This window comes from Hippichthys cyanospilos, chromosome 9 (assembly GCF_059441005.1).
Source record: "Hippichthys cyanospilos isolate Australia breed blue-spotted pipefish chromosome 9, RoL_Hcya_1.0, whole genome shotgun sequence".
NCBI classification, from domain to species: Eukaryota; Metazoa; Chordata; class Actinopteri; order Syngnathiformes; family Syngnathidae; genus Hippichthys; species Hippichthys cyanospilos.
Genome location: NC_142377.1, coordinates 6,749,039 through 6,759,536, shown reverse-complemented (window position 1 = coordinate 6,759,536; position 10,498 = coordinate 6,749,039). Strand labels below are relative to the sequence as shown.

Genomic DNA, 10,498 nt, shown 5'->3' with positions numbered 1-10,498 from the left:
CAAGGAATGGCCTCCGAGGAATTTGTCCGCGGGATGCTGTACTTGTCCCTGAGCGTGGTGGGCATCCCCGGCAACCTGATGTTGATCCTAGCCTTCCTGTCGACGCTCTACCAGGACAAGCGTCTGCTGGCGGCCGACGCCATCATGCTTCACCTGGCGTGCGTCAACCTGGTGGTTGTGGCGGTGCGCTGCCTGTTGGAGACTCTGGCGTCCCTCCGCCTCGCCGCCATCTTTGACGACGCCGGTTGCAAAGGTGTCATCTTCATCTACCGCACGTCGCGCTCGCTCTCCATCTGGCTCACCTTTGTCCTCAGCGCCTATCAGTCTCTGAGCGTTGCCCTGCCCGGCTCACGCTGGGCCTCTTTCCGTGCCTGGCTAGCTCGCCACTTGGGATTTGTGTTCCTCTTCCTCTGGCTGCTCAACACATGCATGAGCTCGGCCGCCGTCCTCTTCTCCTTCGGGGCCAGGAACGCGTCGGCCGTGAACAGCCACAGCATCAATGTGCAGTTCTGTTTCGTCAACTTCCCCTCCAAGCTCTCCAAAGAAGCCAATGGGGCAGCCCAGGTGGGCAGAGATGTGGTGCCCATGACCCTCATGGCCCTCGCCAGCCTTATCATCCTGTTCTTCCTGTACAAGCACAGCAGGCAGGTGCAGGCCCGACGCGTCGGCGGGGGCGGGACTGAGCGGAGGGCAGCCAAAGCCGTCGTGGCCCTCGTGACCTTGTACGTGGTCCTCTACGGGGTGGATAACGGACTTTGGGTTTACACGCTCACGGTGAGGAAGACCATGAGGAGCTCGCTGGTGTCGGACCTGCGCATATTCTTTTCATCACTCTACGCTGCGCTGAGCCCGCTCGTTGTCATCGCATCCAACAGAAAGGTTAACGGCAAGCTCGGCTGCGGCGTCGCGGTTAAAGTTGTCAAAGAGCGAACTACAACTCTTGCCACCATTTCTACATAAAATACCTTTCTACATAAAATTAGTATGTTCTTTTGGAAGGGGAAATGTACACATTCCTATTCTCGTTGTACAAGAGGAATTGTTATCGAGAAAAAAAATCACGTTGAAAATTAAAAAAATATAATTGCTCAAAATGATAAACTCAAAAAAGAGTTGGGTTCAATATGACACAATTTTGGGTCAAACAGGAGCCTCTTTAATTCCTTACAATTTACAACATTTTTCTTAAAATATACATGTCCTTTTGCTTAGAGTACTGTTTTTTTCCTCATATGTTTTTTTTTTTTTTAATAAAACGGTTTCTTATCAAGTTAAATTCACAGAGTGATTGTTGAACTACAATTTTCCCTCTTAAGTATTTTTCTTGGAAAATTGCAACTATCATTATCAACAAGATAAACTATTTTCATGAAAACGTTTTTCTTCAACAATGGAAGGGATAACATTTTGTAGGACAGAAAGGGTAAAATATCTGCCCCATTGTTCAAGATGTTCCCATCCAGTAGGTGTAGGTCAAATGCCTAAAATCTGCCAAGAACGACAGAATTTTTTGACGACTTCGAACGGTGTCAGGAGAAATAGCTCACCCGTGACTTCAATGAGTCCTACAAAATGGATGGATGAAAAAAAAGAATGGATAAAAGAAAATAGATGGATGGATGAAGTTGATTTAACAGACGTAACTGTGCATTCTGGTTTATGATCAGCAGGAGGCGACAACCAGCGGGACACGATGCGAGACTCATTCAATGTACTGACATGTGACACTAAACAAGATGATTGTCGAATTTGGAATGAAACTAAAAGGTTAAATCTCTGGCTATATACATATATATACACATCTGCTCTATATACACACACATACACACACCACACACGCACCAAGCTGGTAAATAAGAGGTCAATTCCGTGCACTTAAAAATTCTACTTAAATTAATATATTGTCTGTCTTCAATGAATCTCTCACACGTATTGATTGTTTTTTCTTTTTTTTGGGGCGTAGGGGTGGTGTGAGAAGATCATTGTTAATGCCGCATGCCCTTACGTGTACTTAGTCTTCTGAAAATGCTCCCAGATTATAACCCCTAATACGTTTACCAGGGTGTCACATTATTTTCCATCGTGCCCTTCCCGAGAGCATGAATTTCACCAGATACAACGATGCATATCAAAAGTTAACATGATTTATGCATTTAAGCTGTTTACAGATGCTCCCAATTCAAGTTTAATGTAAAATAAACAAAAAAATAAAGAGACTTCAAATGAAGAAAATACACTTTCACAAAGGCATTAACAAGTTTGGTACTCATGGTCTGGATGCATCCCTCTTATTATAGTGAGTGTTGGGGGGGTAGATGACTTGGCAGCTGTTTATGAAACTTTTCTTTCTTAATACAAAAACTGCAAATTTGACCATTGGAAGTTAGAACATGACAAAAAAGATGTCAAAATATCTGTAATCATGTTTAGGGGTATCGACAGATGTGGAAATTTAGTTTCAAAAACAGTGTGGTGGATTTAATAGGAGAGATCACGTTTTCATATTGTTTGCCCGGAGGAGAACAAAAACATTTGATGGAGTGCTGAAACATGTCATGTCATGCATCTGATCTGACATTTTTCTACATTTTCCTTGCTTTCTCAGTGAAAAATGGGTTGTGATAAAATTGATGCATATGCCGAAAGTGAATATTTATGATGGTGTTGAGCCCTGGCTGCGGACTGACAATTTTGTGCTTGTGCAAGAAAAATTCATACACACATATGTACAGTATCACGTATGCTGGGATAAAGGTCACATACAACGAAAAAATCATGTTGAAAATAATATCAAAATAATCTGCAGATGACAAGTTCCATGTGTCTTACTCTTCAAACCACTGAAATCTGATTGACACAGATACACAGACTCCGGTGGAATGAAGGATAGAATACACGGATGGTTTCACAGATCAGGGGATTCCGGAATGCAAGGAAAAAGAAAGGGGGATACGGCCTTCCACCCGCACAAGATCAGACTCCTCTGGGAACAGAAATGAGACCCTTCAAAACCTGATAACAGTACCACACCCTTTTACAACATAAAGAAAAAACAAAACAAAGATGGTTACGTCCCTTTTTTAAACTTACCTGATGTAACATGCATCAAAACAACAGTAACAATAAAAATATTGGATGAACTGATATTTAAAAACAAAACAACAACAACAACAAAAAAACACCACCACCAACAGCAAACACAGCGGTATGGGGGCTACTTGGATGTCTCAGGGCAACAGTAAATCCCAGCGGCTGTCTGTTTACCTGAGCCAGGTGCAGGCTTTTTTGTTGCCCATTTCCACCAATCACATGGCAGCAATAGGTGCAGACCCCACCTTCATCTCACACCCCTTCAGACTTGTCGGCAGTCCACACCCAAATTGTTACAAATCCAGTGTATATGTGTGTGTGTGTGTGTGTGTGTGTGTATTTTGGGGGGGGGGATTTGTATGCATGTGTGTGTATTTTGCATTACATACACAGAACACCAGTTTTGAGTCAACTCAATTCACAACAAGTAGCAGTTAGCAGATAGTAAGCAAATTCAAAAGGCTTTCAGTTGAAGCATACTGTAAAAAAATAAAGAAAATGAAGAGAGTTACATGTGTATTTGAAACACTCTTAAAGCCTCCACTGCATACATTGGGAAATACAATACAATTGGCAAAGAACTAACATGTAACATCTCAGCAAGGGGGGCAGCAGGTTTCACATACACACTATCACAATACTCACCGATATATATTTAGCATTATTTGTGGCAAAAATGGACTAATATTATGTTCTGATCGAGAATCGGAAAACACAGTTCAGTGTAGCCCTGCTATTTACTGTGGTTTGGACCAAACCAGTGTTGAAATATTGAAAATCTAAATTAACTCATGCCCATTACAAATGCTTTTGAAACATTTATGAAAAAACAAAAAAAATGGAACAAGATTGGGACTCTGTTTTTGTGCAAAATATAAACATTTATTTAAAAAAAAAAAACAATAATAAATCTCAGAACAGGTCAATATATCGTAGTGCCTAATCAAGTATGCTTGTGTCCAATGTGTCTAATAGTGCCCCCGGGTGGTGAAGGCGTGGACAAGGGATTGAGCAGTACAGATTGCATTGCTGGCGAAAATGTGACAAAAAGTAATTACTTCATGTTTGAAGAAAATATAACAGAGTGCTATTTTTTGTGAGGCTGGATAGATTTATTTCCATTTGCATCCATGATTTCCACTTCATTTAAAAATAATTAAAGAAAAATCACCACCTATGCTCATGAAATGGCAACCTTTTCACCTCTTTTTTTGTACTAATAATTTGAATTTCTTTTCAGCTTTTGCCATGCGGTATTAAACTTTTCAGTCCAATGTTTTGAATGTGTTTTTGCAATTTATGTCAATGATGTTTTCTTTTAGATTTTTCTGATAACTGATTCAAGTAAACTAGCATGTTGGTGATATCTTTTCTGTGCATGACCAAATGCTGAAAAGAGAAAAAAAATCAGGACCATATTGACTTTCAAATCAAACCCGATGGCTAATTCGCAGAGAGGAATGTTTTTTAGCCACTTCCTTGTGACTGTTGACACGGAGGTCATGTTGCAACTTGCCTGGAATGCACACAGAGTTTTGCAGCTCACCACGATCCATGAAAATAGCAACTGCTTGGGCAATTGTGCTCTTCTTGTCCTCAAGCACAATTTATTCAACAAAAAACCCCCCGAAACTTTTGCATGGCTTGAACAGTACAACATTACAGCAAATGAACTTCCGACAGGCGGAAAAAACAGCAAAAATCTGACATTTATGTGGGAAAAGAATGAGCCAAATTTGCATCATTGAAGTATTGGGAGTGGCGTTGTTCAAGCTAATTTCAAGGTTTATGCTAATTTTACCAGAACCTGGTCATAATTTTAATGACACAACATTACTTACAAAGTTAACGAACATAAAACTTTAAGACGATTCCCATTAAATTACGTCTTTTTACCGTAAAAATAAACTGCAACATTCAAATGCAACATTTTTTACAAAAGTAATTTTTTCATTGTTAAATTAAACCTCACCTTGTTTTCAGCACAAAAAAGTTTTGCATATGTGTTTTGAAAATTATGACCTTTATTTAAAAAGAAAAAAGTACAATTGCAACTTTTTATTTGTAAAAGTTGATTTTAATCATAAAACTATACCTTTTTCCTCTTTGAAAAATTGGTGTATATTTACCTCATAAAATTTTGTAATGGTGTTATACAGTATTTGTTCATATGGTCAGTTTTCTGGTCCATCGTTTTGTTTTGCCCACATATTTTTGTACATCTAGGTGGGCACAAACTTGCACAATCCGCGTGATCTCACATAGTGTATCATGTACCAGCAGGGACCAGAGCAAAGGGCTGGGAGTGGCCGGCCTCGCCGAGGCCCCGGGGCCTCAGCTGGCTCGCAGGAGCGAGGTTTGGGCGGGGAGGACATTCGGGTTGCAAATTGCATGAACAAGCATGATAACTTGTCCAACGAGCGACTGAGATAGGAACCTGGTGACTGAGCCAACTTAAAAATCCCTCTCGAGGTTATACACAAGTCGTCAAACTAAGTAGTTGGGGAGAGCAAATTGGCACTTGCTAATGCACACGAGGAAGGGGTTTCACTGACAGCATAGCGTATTTGTGCTCAATACAAAATGATGCAGTTGCAGTTTTCTTATCTTAACGTATCTTATTTCGAAGACTAAACTTTGGGGAGTGGTCAAAAATAAATGAAAAGTCTTTCCTTAAAATAATCTTTCCATCCATTTGATAGACACTTGATATATCAAATGTTCTACTGGTATTGGTTACTTGGTATTGATACCATGAATATTCAGTAATTGAGTACTTGCACTGGAATTAGTCTAAGACAGTGTTTCTCAACTATATTTTGCCAGGCCCCCCGTAAAAAAGAGAAAAGTAAATAATTTTTCAACAACTGTTAATTATCTTTATCGTGTTTATACGGGTTGCAGCTTAGTCTAAAACGGAAAAAAGAAGCAAGTGCACCAAAGTGCCTGAAACTAAAAGAAAATGATGAACATTATTACTTTATTGCAATTACATTCCAAATGACAAAAACAAAGCCTTTTTCCTGGGATCATCCACGCCCCCCCTGGCATCACCTCGCGCCCCCCCAGGGGGGCTCGCCCCACTATTTGAGAAGCACTGGTCTAAGGTAAAGTGCTATTGAACATCACTATTTATGCAAAGAGGGAAAACTACATTTGGAGATTCACGTTCTTCATTAGAGATTGGTCACGCTATTTACCACCGTCATTTTTGCGTCGTGCAAGGGCTCAGAATATTGTCCAAGACGTTGTGCGTGTACCTCCAAATTTTCTTTTAAAACACAACAAAACATGTTTTCCTCTTGGAAAAAAAAAGTGAATACTATTTGAATACAATTTGGGGACACCTATCTATGCTTTTCATGTAAGTTGCTGGTTATGATATAATGCTTTATTTTTCACAGGCATTTTTGCAGTCTGATATATAATCATTTCAGTGACAAAGAAGATAAACCTAATCTAAAGAATGATGAAACGTTTTAAAGACAATACAACATGCAATAAATACAGCGGATTTACGCCTTTTAGTGTTCCCCATCCTAAAACGTTGACTTGGAATTTTCCACAGGTTGCTTCCCTTGGAGCTGCACCGTGGAATGCAGACAAGACACAGCAAGCCTACGAGAGCGGCATGTTGGTAGGAAGTCTTGAAGACTATAAAAAAGGTGCAGATCATGACCGGCCCCTTCATTACCCGCCCGGGGCCACAATTTCAGTTGTGTTCTATTGACTCCTGGTTTGTCTGTATGCGACGCTTTTAGGTGCGACCTTTAGCATGTTAGACCCCTTACTGAGAGGTAAGTCCAAAACTTCAACAAAAAGAAAGAAAAAGTAGCAGGATGTACTCAGTACTCCATACACATCTACTTGGGACCTTTTACAGATGCTCCATTAGAAGGGCCTATATTGCCATGTATGTCTCACAGCTACACACCCTGTAAAAGTTAAACAATGTGGGCATGTGCTAACTTGCTAGCATATTTCATATTTTGCTGCAGGTAGAGCCACGTGAATCAAACGATTTAGCTATAGCTTAATTGGTCCCCAAGGGGAAATTCAAAGTTGTGTAGTGCAGGTCCAAGTGCACAATTCAGATATGCGATTTTTGAACCGTTAATTTCTATGCTGGCAGCATAGGGGTCGAGTGGTCAGCGCATCTACCGTACAGTTCCGGGCTTCAAATCTTTGCTTTCTTTTGTGGACTTTGCATGTTCTTCTTGTGTTTGCTGGTATTTCTCTGAAACACATTTGCTTCATTAGAGACTCACAGTTTCACAGTTGATTGTGACATTTATGACTGTTTGTTTGTGTACCATAGCCATCTTCAATTAGCTGCATGCGGGGGAAGCCAGACCAACCCCTATGATGACCCTTTGATGCTATAAAGAGGCTTGGAGGATCCAATAAGTGGATGAATTGTCACAAGTAACTCACTGGGACATTGTGAGGTAACCATGTGATTATTGCTGCCGTTTGGGTCATGGGAGATACCATTAGCTTCATGTTAAATGTTGACAAGTGGTGAGCAAGTTGATCATTATTGAGAAAGAAGTAGATACTGTATTCAAGCAAATGACAGGATTTCCTAAAGTAGCTGTTTTAAAAGCAGCTCAGAGGGGTAATCTTCAAAAGTGTTGAGCGTTTGATCCCTATTCACTGGAGGATATTCAAATTTTGTGACATTTATTAATCAAGCTGGTCATATTGTGTTTGTTAAACATTCAAAAGAAGGATTGAAAATTAAATGGATAATGGACTGATTTTCTTACAAATGTGCATTTTCTTTTCTCATGAACGTCATGAAGGGGATGCGACTGTCACACGGTGGGATGCACAGTTTCAGTCAACGAGACATTTGCCTTCCTCTACCACAAAACCTCATTTTACATCAGACATTAAATCACCAATGAGCCTAAGCTAAGATTTAATTGTTTATATGCATATATTTAACACAGAAAAGTTTAAAATACTTTGGCAGAGGCCCTTTAAAGGAGCTGCTCAGACAGGCTGTCTATTCAGGAATACCTGCTACAGTAAAAGCTGAGATTTTACACCAAATAATGTAACAAAAGTTCAGTGCAACACAATTGATCACTTTAAGGGACACTGTGTAAGATTTAGACTGATTTTCATTATGAACAGCAGGAGGTGATGCAGGTGCTACATTTACCATTGCCCTTAGCCATAACAAATATGACAGCCTCCAGAGAAGTGCCACCCCCATGTAATATAATTTAATAACTAGACCTACAATTATTATTATTACAATTATATAAAACATACTTAAGAACACATTTATTTGCAAGTTTTTGATATATAATCATTTCATTTATTCCTTTTTAATGAAAAACGGTCTAAATCTTCCACAGTGTGCCTTTAATGTTAAAATAGGTTTAAAAATAAGGCGAACAAGTTGTAAGAGCAGTTTTAACACGTTGCCGACTCAAAGGCACCCAGTAAAGTCAACTGGGATCGGCCAGTCCTTCTCTGAATCAAGTGTAATAGAAATATAAACAACAGTTTTAAATGCGTTTTGTTAAAGAGTGGTCAAAACGCAATGACCAACAGTTTTTAATGTGATGTTAAAGAGTGGTCGAAACGCAATGTAAATTATTATGCAAAACATTGAATTTATTCACGTTCAATTTTTCTTTATGCACAGCATTTTGGTACAGCTGTGGTTCCTTAAACTGCTCTGAATGGGTTGGATTTTCAAAACATTAAATGCTTTTAACTCTCTTCATGTATATGTGAGTATATGGTATTTGTGAATTTAAGTTACATGATATTAACGATGGCTTAAACAAGCATATTGTATTCTCTTGTGCTATGGAAATTTGAAATATTAATATGTAAACGCTACAAACATTCAATGTGTCAGAGAAATTCATCGGAGTTAAAAGTTTGGAGACCGGCAGGTTTACACAGGTTAAGGACATGAAAAAACTCATTCAAATCTTCATAGAAGACCTAATAGTGCGTCGCGTTCTGAAAAATGATCGTGGAGTTCCCTTGCAGCCTCCAAAATAGGAAAATAAGGAGAGAGGGCCTCCTGTTGACTACGAGCGGTGTTACAACAACAGAGCATCCTGGCACACGCCCACCTGCTATACCTGGGCCAAAAGTAAAGTGGTGAGTAAAATTTCCTGTTTAAAAAAATAGAAAAAGAAAACATAACATGATTTTTTGTGAAATCACTTGGCAGGAATAGAAGGCTTGATTCTATAAGTGTTTTCTTTTTTGTACTGAACAGTATATATTAAGTTGATGCCAGACTCTTCATCAGTAAAAAAAAAAAACGTACTGAGAAAATAGTGTTTGCATGCCAATACAAATATCATGAATATAACTAGAAAAGCTTGGATTCAACCTGTAGAACAAATATTCCTGGATATGCACATGGAGGATTTGTGCATGCACCATTAGTTTGCTTTCTGGACTCGCAGGACTGAGGTAGTCGCAGTCTCCATAAGTCTACAAATACACAGGAAAATCTTGAAGGTTCTAGTTTTTTTATTCTCAAAAAAATAGACACTAAAACGATGCTATTTAAACCATATTGTTTTAAGTAGATTTTAAGTGTTCTGCAATTATGTATTTTGAATGAATGTCACAGATGACTTATGGACAGATCTATGAACAGTAAACAAATGCATTAGCTGTCTCATTTAGGAGTGGTGTTACTTCAATGCATCATAATTAATAAATATTTTAGAATGATGACATTTTCACTTGGAAGCATTTATTTAATTTTCCAAAGGCCAAACTGGGAGGTCAACCATGCCGCTTGCTAAAGTAGCAGCTGGGGTATAACATTCATCTCCTGTCTCTCTGGACCATCAACATCTCATCAGCCATCAACATTAAAAAACACATCTGGCCCATGCAGTGGGGGTGAGATCACACAGCTACCCCACCATATCCGGTCCACATACGCTCATTAATGGTAGAGGAAGGATGGTGTCGAACTACTTGACCTCGGCCGTCTTCCAAATGCCTGCGGAGGGTCTCGTGTAGGGAGGGTGAGGTTGAAGGTCATTCTCACCACAGGGTGAATTGCGGCGTTAAAGATCCACAGGGATTTTCAGTGGTTGTTCCTTTCGATGACCTCAGAAGACAACTGCTTTTGACAGCGTCTGCTTTTCGTTCAAGGGTCTGCGCATATTAGACATGAATTGCACGGATGTGTGAATATTAAGACATCAGCAACACATTGAAGTCTACAGGGATTCTTCAACTAATACTGTATTTATGCCTTGGAGATATATTTTGGAAAGAAAGTTGAAGTGTATTTACTATTTACCTCTACTGCTAATTGACTATGGTAGATTCTGATTTCTGTGTAAAGCACTCATAGAGATGATGTACACAATTTAACCCACACACAAGGAGCTCTTCGGCAATGCAC

At 39.5% G+C, this 10,498-nt stretch overlaps 1 protein-coding gene across 1 annotated transcript; it reads left to right on the top strand.

The window, feature by feature from the left end:
* ora2 (olfactory receptor class A related 2) lies at positions 1-960 on the top strand. The gene has a single exon (XM_088422768.1). The coding sequence runs from the start codon at positions 7-9 to the stop codon at positions 958-960; it is 954 nt and encodes a 317-aa protein (XP_088278894.1). The 5' UTR covers positions 1-6.
* The last annotated feature ends 9,538 nt before the right edge of the window (positions 961-10,498 follow it).